Source organism: Pseudonaja textilis, chromosome 2, assembly GCF_049901715.1.
Source record: "Pseudonaja textilis isolate UNSWEBS1 chromosome 2, rPseTex1.2, whole genome shotgun sequence".
NCBI lineage: Eukaryota > Metazoa > Chordata > Lepidosauria > Squamata > Elapidae > Pseudonaja > Pseudonaja textilis.
Genome location: NC_141991.1, coordinates 48,390,847 through 48,412,722, shown reverse-complemented (window position 1 = coordinate 48,412,722; position 21,876 = coordinate 48,390,847). Strand labels below are relative to the sequence as shown.

General features: G+C 38.5%; 1 protein-coding gene across 1 annotated transcript in view; it reads left to right on the top strand.

Moving 5' to 3' along the window:
• COL7A1 (collagen type VII alpha 1 chain) overlaps positions 1–21,876 on the top strand; it is a 127,679-nt gene that overhangs the window by 82,069 nt on the left and 23,734 nt on the right. The window contains exons 76-97 of the mRNA XM_087923796.1: positions 415–615; positions 1,290–1,325; positions 2,857–2,901; positions 3,485–3,559; positions 4,340–4,384; positions 5,823–5,885; positions 6,083–6,127; positions 7,661–7,696; positions 8,911–8,946; positions 10,804–10,848; positions 12,481–12,513; positions 13,697–13,759; positions 13,844–13,879; positions 14,704–14,784; positions 15,686–15,754; positions 17,717–17,752; positions 19,161–19,202; positions 19,302–19,346; positions 19,478–19,522; positions 19,983–20,018; positions 20,397–20,456; positions 21,137–21,262. Of these exons, the coding sequence (XP_087779922.1) occupies positions 415–615; positions 1,290–1,325; positions 2,857–2,901; positions 3,485–3,559; positions 4,340–4,384; positions 5,823–5,885; positions 6,083–6,127; positions 7,661–7,696; positions 8,911–8,946; positions 10,804–10,848; positions 12,481–12,513; positions 13,697–13,759; positions 13,844–13,879; positions 14,704–14,784; positions 15,686–15,754; positions 17,717–17,752; positions 19,161–19,202; positions 19,302–19,346; positions 19,478–19,522; positions 19,983–20,018; positions 20,397–20,456; positions 21,137–21,262 (1,299 nt within the window). The remainder of the gene's footprint in view (positions 1–414; positions 616–1,289; positions 1,326–2,856; positions 2,902–3,484; positions 3,560–4,339; positions 4,385–5,822; positions 5,886–6,082; positions 6,128–7,660; positions 7,697–8,910; positions 8,947–10,803; positions 10,849–12,480; positions 12,514–13,696; positions 13,760–13,843; positions 13,880–14,703; positions 14,785–15,685; positions 15,755–17,716; positions 17,753–19,160; positions 19,203–19,301; positions 19,347–19,477; positions 19,523–19,982; positions 20,019–20,396; positions 20,457–21,136; positions 21,263–21,876) is intronic.

The following is a 21,876-nucleotide window of genomic DNA, read 5'->3' as shown; positions in this document are numbered from 1 at the left end:
GCTTAACCCTTTTTATTGCAGGGGGGGGGATGTAAATGTTGCTCTACATAATAACTAAATACTTTCCCTTTTATCTCTGAGTAAGATTTTTTTTTTGCAATTTCTTGTTAATCACCCTTTGGTAAACAGGAAATACAGCCAACATTTACCTGGTAAGGAAATAATTCATAGTGCTTTCAATTTTCAAAATGAATGGCCTTCAGCTGCTTCTCACTCATAGGTCAAGAATGATTTGAAGATTTTAATACATATAGTTTGAGCCTTCAATTACCAACTGCTGATTTTGTAGACAAGTTTCCAGTATCTGCAATAAAGCAGTCTTTTTTTAAAAAAAAAGCGATGTCCTTGAATTTCTGCCTACCAAGCTTTCTATTCCAGAATCTGCCTAAGTAAAAGCCTGACTATTCCTTGTAGGGTCTCATGGGCTTTCCTGGGGAAAGAGGAGCAAAAGGAGATAAAGGGAATGAAGGACCACAAGGACCACCAGGACATGCCATTGGAGAGCCCGGGCCAAGAGGAACCCCTGGCCAACCAGGGGAACCTGGGAAACCTGGAATTCCAGGGCTGCCAGGCCGGGCAGGAGAACTTGGAGAAGCAGGGAGGCCTGGAGAGAAAGTAAGCAGAAGTATGAGCCCCGACTGAAAAGCTAAAAAAAAATTCAACAGGAGCAGTGAAATAGTCTTGACTTATTCTTTGTGTGAATGTATGCTTCTTTATTTTATACATTTTGACAAGCTTGGCTTTAGAGCAGGGATTCCCACATGTGGCAGCTTTAAGGCTTGTGGACTTCAATTCCCAGCATAGCTGGCTGGAGAATTCTGGGAATTGAAGTCCACAAGTCTTAAAGTTGCCACGTTTGAGAACCCCTGCTTTAGAGGGAACCTCTTAAATGGGATTGTTTATTATAAAACATGTCTGAATATTTATTTATTCATTGCAGAACCTGCATGTATTTATTTATGTCACTATAAAGTTCTGCAACTGACAAAAACAAAACAGTATACATAATAACAGTAAAACCATTTAAAGTGCCTCTAATACATAGCTGGCTGGAGAATTCTGGGAGTTGAAGTCCACACGTCTTAAAGTTGCCAAGTTTGGAGATCTCTGCTCTAATAGTTCCCCACTACAGTGGAGAAACAAAATCATACAATAACCTCATGGTTTCTTTCCCCCCCACAAAAAAGAATTCATTTTACATTTCTAAACTTAAGCTGAGATTAGAGGATGTTAGAAGTCATGCGACTATATTGATTATCTCTCTTTAAAATGTTATTTTCATATTTCAGGGCGACAGAGGTGATCAAGGTGCAAAAGGAGAACTCGTGAGTAGGAGTAAAAAGTCCTTTTGGAGTAGGGATAAAGCTCAGCTCCATGTGACTTTATAGGCCCAAGTAATTGTTTTGGCAACTGTATAAAATTGGTTTGCTATTGTCTTCTCCTATGATATTTTTAGATTCTCCTATCTAATGCATAGTAAGAGGTTCAAGCAAAGTAAGATGCCAGGGATGTTTGCGTGCTTTGTACTTTGTTAAGTCCTGGGATTGCACAGACAGGGCCATGTTCTGCTTTTATGGGAAATCTATCAATCCCACCCAAAGATATGAATGCCAGGCTGCATAGCAGGTCCCCCTGGCTCAACAGAAAGCCTATGCAGAAATGGTGGTTTGAGAGTAAGTCCTTCTAGGATCTGTCACGGTTACCAGCCTTATAGCTAATTCCAGCAGCTGGAATTAAAGCTCTACAAGTACATACACATGGCCAAGAGAGTACTTATATCAACCCCCACCAAAGTTCCCCTGGAAGCAATTTTGCATTTTACTTCCACCCTGTGCTCTTGACTAGACTGACCAGCTGCAGCTCAGGGTTAATTATATAGAATATTATTTTCTGTGTTTCATTGACCTGAGTCATTCTTCATGTCTTCCCTTTCATCTTCAGAAGAACTTTATGAATAAATATACACACACAGTGATCTCCTGTCTGTTGCTATCAATGCTGGCAACTCCACATGCAAATGCATGCATGATGTTTGCCTGGCTCTTTGTGCTGGCAACTTGGTGCATATCTTCATTCACTCACTCTTGAACCTTGATTAATGGGTGTTGCATCCACCATGTTACCTGCAGCTAAACCATGAAATTGTGTTTTCTAGTGATCTCTTTAGATATGCAAACTTAAACTTTCTTGAAATGGAACAGTGTAGAGAACTTTGGAACATTCTATTCCTGCTTTAGATCATGTTGCTCCCAGTGTTCCAGACATCATGTTCTAGGCAGAGATACTTCATTTAAAAGTTCATGTGATACCAACAAGTTTTTTAAAAATTTGAGTGAGCAATCAGTGGGAAAAGGAATTGCATATATGTTTGTAGGTCTGCTATGTGTCTGCTCTGCATTACTCCCCATTTAGTTTTCACAGAGATTCCCACACAGGTGTTTATAGTTAAATTTCAAGTAATCACAGTCCCCTACATATGTCTTCCCACACATGTGTGTATATGTCCAAATTGACATATACATATAAATTGACATTTAGAGCCCTGCTCAAAGCACTGTTTCTTTGAGGAAATTGGAAGCTGTGAAGATCCTCCTACCATTGCTTTTCTAATCTAAAATCCATCGATATAGCAACCACTTGCCTTGCATCTTTTCTGTTGTTTTTTTTAAGGTGCCTAGATTCTGTTACAGTTTTTTGTAAGTAGTTAGTTTGAAAAAGAACTCATGATCTCTGATCTTTTCTCTTTAAAAACAACACAGAAAGTTTGTAGCTGCAACCTATGGAGAGGCAAAAGAGAAGAGACCTCTAGCAATGGTGCATTTTGTTGTTTTTTTATCTGGTATTTCTTGTCCACAGGGTAGAGATGGCCCACCAGGTCCTCCAGGCCCACCGGGACCCAAGGTCTGTTGGATTTAAAATAAGTTGGCTACCAAATGACAAAAGATTAAGAAGTTAATTTTTTGACCTTTAAGAATAAGACTACATGACCTACTATATTTTCCAGTCCTTATATTTTGTAATATAAGACATGATAGCAGTGTTCTGATATCTCAGGGGCTGCCATAAAGAAGAGGGAGTGAAGCTATTTCCCAAAGCACCCGAGGGCAGGACAAGAAGCGATGGGTGGAAACTAATCAAGGAGAGAAGCAACTTAGAACTAAGAGAAAAAATTCCTGGCAATTAGAACAAAACATCAGTGGAACAACAGAATTTGCGAATGCTCCAACACTGGAAGTTTTTAAAAAACACTTTAAAGTTTTTAGTTACTGTATACGTATGTGAAGCCCTTGGTTTATGATAAGCATGCGCTTTCTGTGGGAGAGTTGAAATGTCATTAAATCTGAGAGGTTCTTGTAGTTGTGTTGAGAATGTGACTTTTGTTGATAATATTGTGGTCACGAACAGGAATCTATAGAAGTTTGTATGAGAGAGAGGCAGAGGCTGTCAAACTGATGACAAGACTGACATATTTATGTGCTTTCAGGTAGATTTAACAGTAGAAGGGAGCCTCTCTGGAATTCTTGGGGAACGTGGACCTCCAGGACCCAAGGGAAGCAAGGTTAGTGAATCTCCCCACCCCTGTTATTTTTTTCAATCGAATTATCTTCCTATGTGGTGTGCATTTTGATTGGGGAGCATCATTTGTTTAATCTATAGGATTGCAATGGAAGGATTCAACATTTATGTGATCTTGCAGTTGTATACCACCTTCTTTATACTGATTGTTTCCTAGTATGATTTGATTGTGTCAGCTTCCGTTGGGTACTGGATACTTTTTACAACAAACCACGTTACTCACAAATAAAGATGTGTGAAGTTAAGATTTATTGCAGGTCTTCTGATCACGATCAGTCACAACAAACAGAACTTATTTGTACTCTATGACTATCATTAAGTGTTGTACCTTATGAGTCTTGATGAATGTATCTTTTCTTTTTATGTACACTGAGAGTATATGCATCAAGACAAATTCCTTGTGTGTCCAATCACACTTGGCCAATAAAGAATTCTATTCTATTCTATTCTATTCTATTCTATTCTATTCTATTCTATTCTATTCTATTTGCTAGTTTTGTTTTAAAATTTTGTTTTAAAAAGTTGTATTTTTAACAAGAGATATTTGGGTCTCTTCTGTGAGCAAAAATTATTTCAATCCTGAAGTGAGCACCACAAGTCAGAAAATGTAAATGGTTTATTAATATGGTGTCCCACCTACTGCGAGTCTGTTGATGATTGTTTTGATAGCAGGACATTTTCCCTGTTTTTTTGTTTTTGTTTTAGTAAAGCCTTTGTACTTTAAGGCTTGGAGGTAATCATTCCCTTTTTTATTCTTGCACAGGGAGACCCAGGAGAAGATGGTGCAAAGGGCTCCAGAGGCGATAAGGTCTGAATGTAGTAAGTTTCTCCTCTCTGCTCTTCTCCAGCTGTCCTTGTGTCTGTTCTGTGCCTCCACTTGTGAGAGGGAATTCTTCTTTCCTGCAAGTGTTTGATGTGCTTTAATATTATTTTATCTCTGTCTCTTTCATTGTCTTAACGAATAATTCAGCAGCCTCAAGGGGTCTTTTATTCCCAAAGGTGAATAAAAACACACATGCTGTGGCTCAGAAGTTCAGCCTATTTGAAACCCAAATAGCTGGCTTCCACCAGGTTTCAGCCAGGGTGTTATGGCAAGGCTGGTGCAACTTGTCCTTTTTTCTCTTTCTTCTTCGCATGGCCTGTTCACTAAGCCACCTACCAATCTTCCCAGTGCTTTGCTTTCCTTGTTCCCAGTTAACAATTGCTATGTATTAACTATTGTCCTTGAATTAACTGTGCTATATCTGACTAACCTGCCTAACCTCCACACTATCTCATTCAATGATTTGCAGAGCTCTCATTTTTCACCATCAGAGCAATGGTGCAGTAAGAATGAGATAGCTTTGTCCACTAAGATTACTGATCTCCCTTGATTGTATTACCATTTCTATTAGTGACCATGAATTTTCTGCAAGAATCTTTTGCTATTGGTTTGCATTATACTACATTTCTTTTGGAGCTGAGACTGAAAATTTTGTGGGAGGTTTTGTCTGTTTATTTATAATTACAGACCAATTTTCTCTAATCAGACTAGAAACTATGTATTGGCTTCATTTCTGTCTGAAACATTTAAAATGCTATGAAATGGTTATGTCAAGATATTGATGAAGGAGCCAAGGAAGAGTTGGGTTTTTGTGGCAAAACTCACAGGAAGAGGGATAATGACATTATTCGCAATCACTTATTACATTTTATGGTTGTTAATAGTATTGTTTACCTGTTGCTTGTATGTCTTCCAGATTCACAATTGCTTAAGTTGGGCAACCATAAACATTCCATAAATAAACAATCACATCATGGAAATAGCCTCCTTTTGTTTTATTTTTTAAATTATACTGGGTTTTTATTTTATTCTTTGTGCTATTTTGCATTTAAGAAACACTAAGAAAGAAATTATAGTAAAGGATAATATACTAATAGAAATCCCTTGGACCTAAATATGTAGTTAAAAGGCATCAAATCCATTGCTTTCAGTAAAATCTAGGACACTTATATTTTTCAGGCTTGCTTCCAAGGAGTATATAGGAGATCTCAGTCTTTCAGTGACCTTTGTAGAAGGCAAAGGAGAAAGTCAGAGCTCTCCTGGTCTTGGCAGCCTTTCTACTTTTGGTTGATCTGAACTAACCAGCAGAAATTAAACTGGCCATTGTAATGCAATCAATGATTCTGGCTTGTGTGGTATGGGGAGTTGACACCATAGAGCTGCCAATTTCCCTTTTGTAATGTCATGCCATCTTGGGTTGCAGGGTGAAGATGGTCAAAAAGGGGACAGAGGTCAAGCTGGTGAAAAGGGCAGGGATGGCACTCCAGTGAGTATTAATGATGTATCGTTGTCAAAATGATGACAGCTACTGCAACAAAGCAACTCTGACATCCGAATTTATCCTGCTTTTTAACAGTGAATGTCTTACTTTCAGAATGGGCCTGTTCTATTACCGTGTATAGTTATTATTGCATTGCACCATTGTGGCTTTGTTGGCTGCTACTTATTCTCCATTTTCTGCAGGGACTTCCAGGAGAGAGGGGCCTTCCTGGATCAGAAGGAAAAGCGGTAAGTATAAAAAGTTCAGCCTTGGCATAGAAAACCTTATGGTACATGGGAAAAGAAACTCAGGATAAGACAGCAAAAGAAAAGGAGTATTGTTGGAATTCTAAATGAGAGAATGTGACAGGAAGGTGCAGCCCACAAGTCCCAAAGAAAACGTACGCTCCCTATATCCCATAAGACAACAGTATTTAATGGAGGGGACCTGAAGCACACCAACTCTGCTGAAAGGTCCTGGGTGGGCAGAAACAACTGGAGACAAGTTGCCTCTCCATGAAGAATGTTCTGTTTATTGGAACTGCAGTGTCTCCGTAGCACTGAGAAACCAGGATACATTTTATTTATGAACCACGTTTGAAACTAGTTTTCCCAAGTTTCTTAATAATAATTAGTTTTAAGTGTAAATTGGGTTGACTTTTCAAATCATTTCTAGATCTCTTCTTACTAAACTCTTGCATAATTGGATCTGATGTATTGTTTGCTTTCCAGTGCCTTGGTAGACCATATTCAGCTTAGGGAGGCCTCAGCAGAAGGGTTTTGCTTACTCCTCATCACTTACAATTATGCTTGTTTCTTACATATGTCCAGAACACCTATAAACAGACATGTGAGTCATTGTTCAAAATATACAGAAATATTCAAGCATCTGAACAAGAGAAATGAATATGTTGGAATCAATCAGCTATTCTGTGATGACATTTTTTTCCTTTTGTATGACTGTTTGTTTTTTAGCCAGTTTGGTTTAGTAGTGGTTAAGGTAAAAATAAAAAATAAAAAGCAGGAGGCCAAAAAGCAGGAACTCAAGTCCCACCTTAGCTGGTGTTCAGGCTTGGTGACTTTGGGCCAGTCATTCTCTCAGCCCAACCCATGTCACGAGAGGGTTGTGGTGGAGAAAAAAAAAACAATAGGAGGAATTTGCGTTGGATATGTTCGCCACTTTGAGTTATTTGTAAAAATAATAAAGGCATGAGATAGATACAGTAGGTAGGTATGTAGGTAGGCAGATGGGTGGATGGATGGATGGATGAATAGATAGATAGATAGATAGATAGATAGATAGATAGATAGATAGATAGATAGATAGATAGATAGATAGAATAAATTATAGAATGAAAATGTTAGGCTTACTATCATAACATTGGAATTAAGAGTTCATGAATCATCTTTAAATCCTTCCATTCAAGAACCACTTTTGGTTACCCTGAGTTTCCATCATTTCAGAAAGAGTCAGTTGGGTGTAGTATAATGAATGGCAGTTATTAAACAAATAAAAATCAGAAAATTCTGCAGAACTTGTGTGCATGCTGCTCTGAAGCACCTTGTTGTACTGTTGTTGGTACCTCCTCACCCTAAACATGCATTTTTCTGGGATCCCATTGCTAGCTTGCACAGCTTCCTCCAGGAGATGCTGTGGACACGGCAATGAGAAGACGCTCCCGAAGAAAGTTCTTTCAGATGACAACAGTCTATCCTGCTTCCTTGTGGTTGTATTTTACATAGCTGGTTCATGTGTCTGTATATGTTCTTGCCTCCATCTAGGGTTTACAGGGAATTAGAGGGCCCCCTGGCCCAGCTGTAAGTAACTTTTATACCTAAGCTGCTGCAGCCCCTGAGTCCTTGACTGTGGTTGGCTTTCTCTGCCCACTCGCTTTCTTTTTAGCGCGAAATGAACTGCTCTCCTTGCCGTTTTGTGAGGCCGTCCAAAGCTTGCTTCAGAGGTTGCTCTGGGTCTCACTAACTCTTTGGGTCTTTGCCTTGGATCTTTGCAGGGCTTGCCAGGTTTCCCTGGAGTTCTGGGCAGACCGGTAGGTGCTCCTCTCCCCTTTCCCTCTCCTGTATCTCACCCACATCCCACCTTGCATGTTAGCACAATGCGTCTTCTTACTAATCGTGGGGTTAGGAGGACGAGGTTGCATTGCAGGGCTAATTAGCATGGTCAGCTTTGCTAAAGGAAGAGAGAGACCCTGGCATGGTGACCAAACCTGGGTTCAACAGAGGGACCCAAAGCAAACCACTTAAGTTCTTTTTTCGTTTGTCAAATGGCAAGATGCAATAATGAAGCTCTTGTAATATTTTTAAATCACTTTGTGAAAGGAATGAATGTATAATACCAGTAGTAATAAAATATTATGAATTACACACCAGTGTTTAATAATAGCAATAATGCAGCATAATATATGTGTGTGTACATTTATTTCATAATATTTTAATATTGATATATTATTTTAGAATTTAAAACTGAAGGATTATAGAGCAACCAGGAAATGGCAGTCACATATTCACTCAATGATTCAACTAGCTATCTCCATCCTCCTATTTCACCCAGAAAACTGACATTTGGACAGTAAATCTTGCAAAAGTATTGCTGTCATGTATACAAATCATTGTGACATAAATGAATGTACCATAATTTCCTACAGTATGTTCTCTCTATATAAAGATAGATGTCACAGCAAAAATGAGTTGATAAAAATGATTCTGAACTTGCTCTTAATGAGTTCACCAGAACAAGACGTAAGGAGGCTCAAATAATTATTCCAAACCTGTTATCAGCTGATATTATTAAAAGCTGACATTGTAACAATTAGATTTTAATAGTAAATACTATTTGAATTTCTAGAATAATCAACATTTGGTTTTTCAGTGATCTGGATTGTATGGAATGGGTAAGGATCTCATTTGAAGTCAAGTATGTTTTATGGACCTTCAGTTCTAAAAAAAAAAGAAAGCTAACTCAGATGTGTATCAGTACCACATCTACCACTGATAATGTCTTTTCATTTCAACAGGGAAATCAAGGGGATCCTGGACCACAAGGCCCTCCTGTAAGTAAACCTGGTTCTTTTCTTTTAAAAGTATTACGCTACAGTACTTAGAATAACTTTATTGTCACTTTGAATGTACACTAATTGGCATACATTAAAATGAAATCTCATTGCCTACAGCTCTCAAAGGGTCTCCACCTCCAATATACACTACATAAACATAACAAAATAAATAAATACAAAATTATGCATATACCCACATATATTATATGACGTGGAGAAACAACACAATCTAGATCAGATGTATACATGTACGTGGAGAGAGAAACAAATCTTGCATATTTACCAGATGGATGACATAGGGAACAAAGCTGTTATAGAATCTTGTAGTCCTGCTAGAAATACTTTGAAGCCTCCTCCCAGAGGGGAGCAACAGAAATAGACCGTAAAGTGGGTATATGGGGTCTCTAATAATGCTTGAGCTCTAAGCACGTGGCGCTTATAAGCATTATCCTGAATAACGGGTGTTCTGACTTAGGCTTCCTTAGAAAGTATAGAACACAATCTTAATCCTGGTAAAACCTTTTTTATTTCCACAGTTGTGAATTACGTTCATTCACAAGGCTTCACATACAGTCTTTTCAGGGGAATGTTGATAAATACCCACCTTATCACACTTGGAATGTGGCCAGAGAACTAATTGCCAGATGCAGGGCAAAGCCAAACTTGACACAGAGTCAAACAGGATTTTTCAAAGCTTGTGTTCTGAGCAAACAAACTAATTGCTTCCTGCAAAAGTTCACGTCCCTTTCACTCCTCTTTTATGTCCTACGGGAGAAGCCAATCATCTCCGAGGTGTGGCCTTACTCCTGAGTCGACCCTGCTTTCTCAATTGTTCTTGTCTTCTGCTAGCTCTGCACATGGGCAGGCTGGGAACCAGTTCCATAAGCTCCCCCACCTCACTGCTGTCTGAGTCTGAAGGCAGCTGCTGACTGCCAGCATGCCCTGGCCCCATCTCTGCCTCTGATGCAGCGCCTTCCTCCAGATCTTCCTCAGCCTCCAGGCCCAGCCCAGGTTCCTCCCCAACCTCCTCACTACTGTCCGACTCTGCTGCCAGCTCTATCAGTTGCCAGCGGGCCACAACAATTGGAAGCGAGCTTCCTATAATCTTCTCGGCTGTCCTTACCACTCTCTGTACAGACTTTCTATCTGAGGCACTGCTGCCACCAAACCAAACAGTGATGCAGTTTGTTAAAATGCTCTCAGTCGTGCCTCTGTAAAAAATGGCCAGGAGAGGAGAAAGATGTGCTCTCCTCATCTGATGCAGGAAATGCAGTGTCCACCTAGTTGAATAGATATAAGAAAGTTTATAGAAAAATTTGGGTCTCCCAGTGTATTGGATAATCTTATAAGATGTTGGAATAGGCTCTTAATAGCAGATAGCAGGCCCATTTGGTCAAGGACAGAATGGCATGCATTTAATGGATGATTTCTAATAAGTTGTCTCTGCAATTCTTCGCCAGTCTTGCCATTGTCTCAGAATTGTTGGGCTAATTTATCAATGCAGAAACAATGGATAAAGCTTGTCTTCTTATCACTAAAGGTTCACTGAATTATAGATTGTTAAAGCAGTAAAATGTTGGTTTGTTTAAGGTTCTTTAGTAACTGAGGTTTTGAAGTTTTGTTCAGGTCAGTAAATAGACAGTTTTGATTGAAGTTCATTTATATAGAAATGTACATGTCTTAGGGTGGTGGGACATTTTTTTTTGTTCCATCACCCTAAAAGCAACCTTATCTTTTCAGAAAATGCCAGCAACACAGTAAAGACAAGTTAGCACGCTGTATACATTATTTGAATTAACTCAATCATACTTATGCTTTGACTGCTGGAAATAATTGTCTTTGGTTTTCCTTCAGGGTCCTATTGGCCCACCTGGCACTCAAGGCTTACCTGGAATAAAGGTATGTGACCTGATTTGATTGCTGGATAGGGAATTCTGGAAGTTGAAGTCCACAAGTCTTAAAGTTGCCAACATTGGACACCCTTGTTCTAAAGCTTATGGAATCTTCCTTCAAAATAGTAGCATTGAAAAGTCAGAATGCCTCTCTAGTCTGTTAACTAATTGCCTTGTAATAATAGCTAAACTATTTGCTATTTCAAGCCAAACAAGATGTACCTAAGACATTTATAACAGTATTTATACAACCACCCCTTTCCTATAACCTTTCTGAGAAGTGGCAATAAAACAGTAAAGTGAGGTTTGATTTACATTGGACTGTTCAGTAATAATCAAGTTGTTTTTCTAGTGATAAAGTGAAGCTTCCTGTTTCTTATAAAGTTTACCCTGTTATGTGTGTGTCAATTGGTACAAGATTCCCCACTTAGAATCCCAGGCTGGCAAATGTAGTTTCCTATCTTTATTCTCTCCTAGTGTCCTATGCAAGCCTTGAACTGATAGAAGCAGAAAGCAAGTCAATTAGTAGATTGGGAGTTTTATTTGTATGTTAAAAAATCTTCTACCAATACCCAAGCTAAAGACAAAGATCAGGAGAAAATAGCGAAAATTTGAAGAGTTTAAAGAGAGGTTGTTTACCTTGTAAATTATCCCAATGCTGCAAGCAACTAGCTTGAAATGTTTGGAAGGTGGAATTCTAGAGGAAGTCCAATACATTTTATAGATAAGGTGCTAGAGAATTCCATAATAGCCAATCCAAACTGAATTGAGCAAGAATGTGAGGCTTTGTCTAATTAGAGGAGTTAATGGCTTTACCTTTCAGGAGATATACAGATCTCCATTGTCTCCTTACCTAACTGTGTTTTTTAGAGTTAGAGTGTGAGTCATTATTCTCAGGTGGCTAACAACCTGTTGACTCTCCAGGTACAGGCTAAAGTCTCCTTTTTCAGCCTCAGAATCAGAGAAGTCCATAACACCTGAAGACCATCTGTCTGAGGAAGACATATCCATCACTGCCCATTTTCTCTTTTTGGTAATCTCCTTATACCCCTCAACTCTGCTCCAGGATCTTTGTCCTGACCAACTCTGGAACCAAATCTTTAGCAGCCAGAGCTGCTTAGAATCCATTTTGGGTCACTAGTCACTATCCATTACTTCTTTCTTCGATCTCTGTCTTCTGTCCTCCTTTTTGGCAGAACATCAGCTCTTCTTTCCTGTGAGTACATTTCTGTAAGAAAATTTTGTTCTTCTCTTGGTATATCAGCTAAAACTATATATATATATATATATATATATGTATGTATGTATGTATGTATGTATGTATGTAAGTAAGTAAGTAAGTAAGTAAATTCATGCCACGTGGTTGATAATATTTAGTTGCTGCATATAGGTTTAATATTTTGAACATAGAATAGTTCTGTATTTTTGTTTGGAGGAACCTATCTTTGGGAACAAAGCATACATACCTATGATATCCTATGAACAATATTATTTCTAAAGTTTAGCACAGAATTTATAATGTTATGCTATGTGATTTACCTCCATTATCTTCTATAGAAATTGAAACATTCGAAACTCAAGTTTTCTCTCAAACACAAGTAATAATGTGAAATTTTCAGTTTTTATTTGTTATTTACAGGGAGATGTAGGAGAACCTGGATCCAGCACACGAGTAAGTATTGTTTTAGGTTTCCCAAACACACATTGTAGTAACTCAAAAATGTTGTGGCCTGCTGCTATTTTGAGGATCTGTCCATTATAAAAAAAATTATGGACTGTCCTCAACTTATGACCACAATTAGGACAGGAATTAAGCAAAGCAGTTGTTAAGTGATTACATTACATGACTCAACAAACACAATCCCAGCACTCCCAACTGCACTCATTAGTGATCTTTCAGGTCGTTCAGTGTTAAGGATTCTGGGGTGCCTCAGAAGAGGTGGGGAAGACCCTGTGGGTCTCCACTCAACAGCTGAAAAGCCTCCCTGCTGAAATCCAAGCAGGATTTTCAACTCCGAGCCTCAAATACACTTGCACACAGGCTGTACTGGGTCTTCCCAGAACCTTCCACATCCCCTGAGGCACCCCGTGCTCTTTTCTTTACTGTGCTTTTTCTGTGTCCAAGAGTTGAAAACCTTCTCCGCTGAAATCCAGAGAGGATTTTCAGCCTCTAAGCAAAGAGAGACTTACATGCAGTCTGCACTAGGCATCCCCGTGCTTCTTAGCACGGCCTCTGCCCTTTCTGCTTGAATTTCGGCTCCCTCCCATCTCTAGGGGCTGACTGAAAGAGCTGCCTGCTGAAGGAGTTCAGTTGCTTCATGTGTGGAAGGGAAATTCTAGCAGGCTGCAGGAAGTTCAGGATTTGAGCTCCATTTCTGCATTCCACCAATGTGTTCAGCTCCTCTTGGAGAGCAGCTCCCTCAGCCAATTCCAAGAGGTGAGACGATGGTCTCTCAGCAGGCAACAGCAGCTTGCAATCTTTCCTGCCCCGTTGACTGGCAGGGAAACTGGCAGAGAAGAATGCAAATGGGGATCACATGATGGGGAGGTGCTTGGTAACCAGTTGAATAGGTTACCAAGCACCCAGATCATGATCACTTGAGCAGAGGTGTGATTTTGCAACATTTTTTGATGGCCAGCACTCTTTCTGAGCCGTTATATTATTGGACCATCGTTAGACAAAGGATCGTAAGTCAAGAATTACCTGCATGGATACATTTTCTGAGTTTCCCTTCTAACAACTGATATTTCCAACTTCTGGGAAAGGGTTAGGATGGAAAAGCCACACAATAGGTCTGATTGGATGCCTGTTGATAACTTTGATCACAGTGATATTGGGTTTTTTTTCCTCGTAGGGTATGCCAGGCCCTCCAGGAATTGTGGGATTCCCAGGACCAACGGGATCTTCTGGGCCTGTGGTAAGTTGCAAATATTCTGCTTTAGTCTAAGAGAACTATTAAATCCCTGAGCTGATCCATATTTCTTGTTGGGTTGCTTTTTAGGGTCCACAGGGCCCTCCAGGGTTACCAGGACATGTGGTAAGTTGCTTCTGCTCCTTCTTCTTCGTGATTGCTCAGTTTTCCAAGGGTCGTCATTTCGTACCCTGTATCAAATTAATGTTTCTTCTTAATGAATCGGGCTTTTTTTAAAAAAACAACAACACCATTTTTGATTTTATTTTACAACAAATCCATCTTTCAATTAAATAGTGTGTCAACTGGGTACATATATCTTGTGCAAATATTTATAATTAGAATACATTTCTTGCTATGATTACATTCATATTAAAAACTACTCACCTTATATATCTTATCATTATAACTCTCAGCCTTCAAGATTTTCTCCCTTTGCTTTGCATCTTTCGACTGTCATAAGTAACAGCGGGGAGGAGGGGGGAAAAGTATGGGAAGGGAACTGGAGGTGTTACAAACTAGAGCTGTATAAACTGGGGAGTGGGGAGAGTACATTCTTGCTTAGGTTTCTATTCCTTGCTTAGCTTTCTCTTCTATGCGCAGCTGCAAACCTTTATTAAAGTATGCCAAGGTCAGCGGACAGAAGCCTCATCACCACCTGGAGATGTCCACATGATGATATGCATAACTTTTAATTGGAAGAACCATTTGAACTATTGGGGGTGGGGACATTGCCATCACTTTATATGTGTGATTTACGCGCCTATTTTCTCAGATTCAGAATTCTTTTGTTGCTACCACTTGACTTCCAGTAAAAGATATCTTTTCTCTAATTAAAAGAGTCTAAGTATTTCTTTCTTGGATTTTGAATGGAGCACCAGCTGACAATAACAGTCTTTAATGTTATAATATAGGCTTTAATGTTCATATGAACTGCAACTATTTACTAGGGTGAGCCAGGGAAACCAGGTGTACCAGGAAGAGATGGAGTATCTGGAAAAGAAGGGGAGCCTGGACTGCCTGGGAAAATGGTATGTCGCTGTGTGAAACTGCACAATTCTTCTCGACTTAAGCAGTTTGGAGGCCATTGAAACTTAAGCAGTTTGGAGGCCATCCAACTCCATCAGATTAGGGCAGCTGTCAGAGTCGAAAGATGATAAAATATTGAAGCAGGCAGTGAAAAATACAAATACAAAATGTATACAAATACATGCCCATCTGAAAAAAAAGACAATTCCTCAGACAAATAGCACTTAGCACTTAGACTTATATATCACTTCACAGTGCTCTCTAAGTGGTTTTACAGAGTCAGCCTATTGCCCCCAACAATCTCTGTCCTCATTTTACCCACCTCAGAAGGATGGAAGGCTGAGTCAGTTTTGAGCCGGCGAGGATCGAATCCCTGACAGGCAGCAGAATTAGCCTGCAATACTGCATTCTAACCACTGCACCATCAGGGATGCCCATTCTTATCCAAGACCTGGGAAAAGAGCTAGGTTTTCAGAGATTTTTTTTAACGTCAGTGGGCTAAGAGCATGCAAATCTTGGGAGTGGGGATGTTATTTCAAAGAGCAGGCATCCAACAGAGAAGGCAGAGCTCCTGGGTGCCAATGTAGTACATTGTTTAAGGGAGCAAGACTACATCCACTCTGCCTGATCATACAAGATGGGCAGAAAACATTAGACATAAGCAGCCTTGCAACTTGACTTTTAAAACAAGAGTGACACCAAAGATAATCTCATATCTCACCCAGGGGATAGAGAGAAGGGTAGCATGTACATTTAATAAATAAATGAATCTGAATATAATGGGAAATGTCTCTAAACAAGGGCGCATAGGATTGCATTGCCAGTGTGGGATGCAGCAGCCTAGCGTAATCTGTGCTTCTGTCGTCCTAAAGGGAAAAAATATTTCTGTTAATTGCTTTGTAGGGTATTCCAGGGCCTTCAGGACCTGCTGGTCCTAAAGGGGAGCCTGGAGATGCTGGGTCCCCAGGACAGGTGAGAGGCAACCTTTCCTTTCTTTATTCTTGATGGATAGATTACAAGGTTTCTTTTTGCTCCTTCTCTGTTTAGTAAGTTTTTAAAAATACATTTTTTGCTTAAGTTTTAAATTATTTAAAAACCTGATGGCCTGTCAAAACAAAACAGGTAGTCTTCTATTTATGACCGCAATTGAGCCCAAAATTTCCGTTGCTACGCAAGGCAGCTGTTAAGTGAGTATTGCCCTATTTTGCAACCTTTTTTGCTATATTAAGTGAATCATTGCAGTGAAGTGAATCATGCGGGCATGAAGTGAATTGAGCTTCCTCCATTGACTTTGCCTGTCAGAAGCTATCTGGGAAGGTTACAAATGGTGATCACATGACCCCAGAACATTGCAGCCATCATAAATGACATGCTACTTTCCAAGTGCTCAGATTTTATTACGTGACCATGGAGATGCTGCAATGATTGTGTGGAAACCAGTCATAAGTCCCTTTTTTCAGTGCCATTGTAATGTCGAATGGTCACTAAATGAATGGTTGTGAGTTATGGACTACCTATAATTAAAGTCTGTTTTTCAAACCAAACATGTTTTAATAGCTCTACAATAATGGAAGACCTGTTCTATAATAGACCAAAGCCTATCAATTTTAGTATTCTGTTTCAGCATGGCTTGGCCAGTTAAATCCTTATAGGACATTTTCCAGCAGGTGATAAGTACAACAGTACCTTCCTACTCATGTTTCCAGTACTGGCTACTGAAAAGTAATATGACAATCTCAGCTAATAGAGGTGATATAATAGCTGTTATCCTCCATATTTGTATTTTTATTAGTTGTCTCCTAAGACAGATTTCATAAGCTTCATGCACTTGAAAAACTGATTTTTTGTAATAGTCGAGTTACATCATAATTGAATCAAAGTTCATCAATCAGTATCTTATTTCTTCTTAATCTTTTCTTTTAATACGTACTGTATATGTAACTGTGTCAAACAATATAGGCCTCTTAAACATTTTTAATATTAGCTGTGTTGTGTGCTACTTTGATTAATCCTAAAATACATTATTTAGCGATAGTAATAGCAATAGCACTTAGACTTATATATGACTTTACAGCACTCTCTGGGCAATTTAAAGAGTCAGCTTATTGCCCCCAACAATCTGGGTCCTCATTTTAGTGACCTCGGAAGGATAGAAGGCTAAGTCAGCTTTGCCTAATATCCATTTAGCATGGGCTTTATAAAACTATCTTTATCTTAAGGCTCAGGAGGAAAAAATATATAGTGTGTGGGAACTGACAACATATTATCAAAACAAATCTCTGAAATGACCATGAGGTTTTTTGTTCTTTTCCATCATTTGTCAGGGGGTTACATGAACTAAGAGAAGGTATTGGAGAATGTTCCAGGTTTTCCATGTTGACAAAATATATTTTTCAATAAGTAAATAAATAACCTGGAAGCCTTTTTAATGGTGAATGTTGCAATGTATAAAGGGATAAATATGATGCAAATAGTTTTAGAATGGAAGAGATATACATATGTTGCTTTATTTCCAGTGATTGGCATTCTTTAGGAGAGATTATAGAACCACTGCATTTTGTGAGCAAACACCGGTATATGGAATGTATTTTTATTAACAACAACATTTTCACCCTTTGTTTTTCAGGCTATTGTTTGAAGTATGGAAAATATGATAGCATCCTAGGATTTCTTTTTCATTATTATATTGCTATTTCTTTCATTATTAACATAATGATAGGATTAAAAGAACAGTCCTTTATTATTAATTGCAGAAGAAAGTAGAAAAAGCAATTCATCCCTCTTTTTCCATTGACTCAGAAACTATTTAGCTTTTCTTAGCTATATCTAATTTATGCACTCATTTTTTAGAATAAAACTTTATAGCAAATGTTGCTTTGATACGATTTATTTATTCCTGTTAATCTTTCTTCTTAATCTAATTGATTGTTATAGACTATAGTAGGGCCTCCCGGAGTGAAAGGTGAGAAGGTAAGCTAAAAATCCATATAAATAAATACAAAAAAATAATATAATATTATTTGGGCATAAGAACTTACAAAAAATCGATTAACTATTCTTTAGTTGCTTCAAAATTTCCAGATTTTGGCTTATAACACCCTGCAAAGATTAATTCTTGATATTTATAGTAATTTTATTAATGATTATAATTATAATAGTACAAACTAAAAAAACGTAGAAGACTATAAAAGAAGAGAAAGGGCAGAAAAGAAAGAAAACAACAAAGTATATTAAAGACAACGAAAGAAATATATAAAGAAATGACTTCTCACTTTCATCACAAGTATAAACAATTTTAGTAACTTATTACCTCTTAAAATATAACAAATACTGTATTCTTTTCTTCTCATTTCCCATCTGTTATCTATAAACAATTTCATAAAGCCTCATCATTTCAGTTCTGATGTGTTCTGACCCAGGCTTAGCATAACCAAGAAACAGACTCCTTGTCCCCTCTTTATTTTCTGTGAATTCATGGCATTCACACACAGAAAAGTCCCAGCAATAATCCTTCCAAGGACTCATAAGATCTGCAAGAACAGACCTTATGAGTCCTTGGATAGTTGCCAGGCCAAGAGCTTCCAGTTGCAAAGCTGTAAATTAAATACCTGGCAAGGAGTCTCTGATAAGCAAATCTTCCAAAAGAAATATGAACTAATTGTCTCCTGCAACCACCACTCCTCTTTTGCTTCTATTTATTCCCCAGGGAGAGGCCATTCAGCGTCCACGTATGTCTTTCCTTCTTTGTTGGCCTCTGTTGCTTAATTGTTCTCCTCTCCTGACAGCTCTGCGCATACGCGCATCTGGAACAAGCTGCAGCTGTTATTCTTCCCCACTTATCTCCGACTCTGTAGGCAGCTGGGAAATGTCAGAGGACCCTGGTCCTATCTCTGCTTCCGATTCAGAGCATCCATCAGAGCCTTCCCCATACTCCCAGACTGGTCCAAGTTCCTCCCCAACCTCCTCACTATCCGAGTCTGTCACCAGCTCTGCTGGTAGCTGGCGGGCCACATGTCAGCAAAAGTCCAGCAAGGCTTAACAAAGATAACAACATATGTATTTTAATCTTGATCAAATAAATCACAATTTATTCTGCCTTCATTCTGCCATTTCTTCCTCCAGAAGCCCCAAAATAGTAGCTCTTGAATGAAAATTTGATTTTATGATGTAAGAAAATTTTGCTATTGTGTCTTATTTGAAACAATAGCTTGCTCTTAGCAGGTTTCCCTGGAAAGAACTTATATTCTATGAATGTCTGACAAATAATTAAATTCTATTAAATAAAGTTGTGAATTTTGCACACTTTCTAGAAAAGCAAGATTATGCCCATTTGAATGGAGATTAATATATTGATAAATTTCTTCATGGTCTGTTGTAGGGTGAACCAGGTGATTTTGATGAGGAACTTCTGGAGAAGCCAGTAAGTTGGCTTTTCATATTCTTTTACATGCTTATTTCCCCCATTTCCAGGCAACTGGTTCTCAGGGCAAATATTGAGGTTGATCTCTCTTCTTCGCAGGGTCTCAAGGGTGATCGAGGCATACCAGGTCCACGTGGAGAGAAAGTAAGAAAACTGTTTTCCAGACAGGAACCTCAGTTCTCATTCTCCAGCATCTGTGAGCTTCACAGAAATATTTGTCTTTAATTCATTCTCAATGTTGACCTATCTAGATTATTTCTATATTTTTATAATAGGGTAATCTTGGAAGTCCGGGGATTCCTGGAGATCCTGGAGAAGATGTAAGTAGTTTGGAATATGCAGTATAATAATTGTGTGACAGCAATGGCTTAGTAGAAATATAATACCCCAAGTGGGTTTTGGTCAGATGAAAAGATTCAGTTGTGAAGAGTTATGATATAAACATGAATAATCATTTTAAAGGAAGACATCCTAATTTGGTTAAATACACAAAAATATGCTTAATATTAAATCCCTCCCTCAAGAGGTATTTCAAAATAGAAACTAGACTGCAATATACTGAGACAGCTTATTTCCAACACTAAATAATTCTCGCGTTCAAAGGTTTTTACATGTTAAAATTTGATCTCAAATACTTTTGACTGTTTTCTCAGGAGATATGTTGGCTACTTGTTTTCTTTTTTGTTCTGATTTTGAAAGACTTCATGTGCCTTCTTCTAGCTTTACATTATTATCAACCATGGTAACAATAATCTATGATATGTTTCTGAATTTTAATAGGGAGCCAAAGGATCACCTGGGATCAAAGGAGAAAAGGTATATGGTGATTCTCATATATTTTGTTCTTGATTCTATAGAAGATGTGTGTTTAATTTTTAAGAAGATTAAATAATACACAAGATATTAGAGTGTATGTTTTAGTCATTAATTCCAGCATAGCATTCAGAGAAATTCTCAAATCACATCATTCAAAGTATCTATTAATGGGTAGGAGATCACAGTATGTCTATAAAAGAGCACTGAAGAATTGCTGTGTTTGTTCAGAATTATGTCATGAACCTGTTGTATTTTAGGAAGAACTACGGGAGTTCTCAGGAAGTGCAGACTGTTAGACATGTTCCACCACCATGATTTATTCACATAATTTACATATCTATGCATTACATTATTTTTTTCTTTCACTGTACTATTTAGGGTTTAGCTGGAATTGGCATCCAGGGACCTCCGGGACAGGATGGACCTCAAGGCTTAAAGGTAATTTCTTTTTCTGTGTTACTGTTCCAAAATGACTCCATTCTTTTCCTCCCCTTATTTCATGACACACTTCTAACTTCTTATTTCATGATATACCTCTCAGGACTCCTCATTTCTAACTTTTTCAGTACTGTTGTGGTGGACAGCTCCTGCCAAATTAAACTGCTGATTCTGTACAGTAGGACAGTGGTTCTCAACCTTTTCTTCACCATGAAGGCCCTTTATATACCTTTTGTGGCCATGGGCCATGACCCGCTAAGATTTAACTCAAGATTTAAATCATAACATTTCTTCAAGCCTTCACGGACCCCCTGTGATGACATGGTGGACCACAGGTCACAGGTTGAGAACGATTGCAGTGAGAGAATCCTGAGAGTAATTTCTTAAAACATACATTAGATTGGAGATTTAATTTCTCAGATTAACCTTTAAAAGTTAGAATTTCTCATTTCATATTGCATTCTATGTCCTATATATCATTCTTCACTTGGAGTTTTGGTCAAGTCAAGAAACATTTTAGTCACTGAATAAAATTCGATAATGCTCAAAATGGGGAAGTATATCCATGCATTTGTAATTTTTTCTTCTCAAATAATTGAGGAACAAGGAAAAAAAAGAAATGTGGCTCCTTAGCTTACCTATTCTCATGCCTAGACCCATGTGTTGTGCTTTATTTTCAGGGAGATCCTGGTTTACCTGGCCCACCAGGCCCACCTGGTTTGCCAGGTGCAGTTGGAACTCCTGGCCAGTCTGGTCCGAGAGGAGAAAATGGAATGACTGGCCAACCTGGACCTCCAGGAGAGAGGGTAAGGTTGATAATTGCTGTGGTCATCCAATCCCTTAGCCTGGTGTGTTCTCTGAATAAATGAATGACAACCTCTAGAAACCCACACTGAATTAGTATTCCATCACTGATCATTCCCCTTTTATGTGATCCTTTGTATTGTCCTCTCGTTCTGGATTTTTCCATAATGGTGAGTAGTGTTTAGATTTGTTCTTTATCTGAGTGCTCAGCCTATGTCTAAAGACAAATGTCACATTATTTAAAACTGATTCACTGGGTTTTATGCAGATGGGGAATCCCTGGTCCTTGAGGCAAATGCTGAACTCTATTCTTCCAATCTTTGTCCCCATCCTGTCCTCAGCTTTATTTTATTCCTCCAAACTTCATTCCATTCTATCCTCAACTTTAAAGTTGAAGAAACTAACTGTGCATAACTGATAGAAAGAGAATGCCTGATGTAAACGATGTTTTTACATAGTATACATTTAGATCTTCCCATATTTAAGTATGAGCCACCAGTGTGTCTGCCTGTACCACTGGAATGCAGACTCCAGTCTATTTCATTAGGAATATCACAAACAAGGCTTTTCCAGTCTGGTCTTAAACCTCTGGATTGACAGATCTTTTCCTTATTAG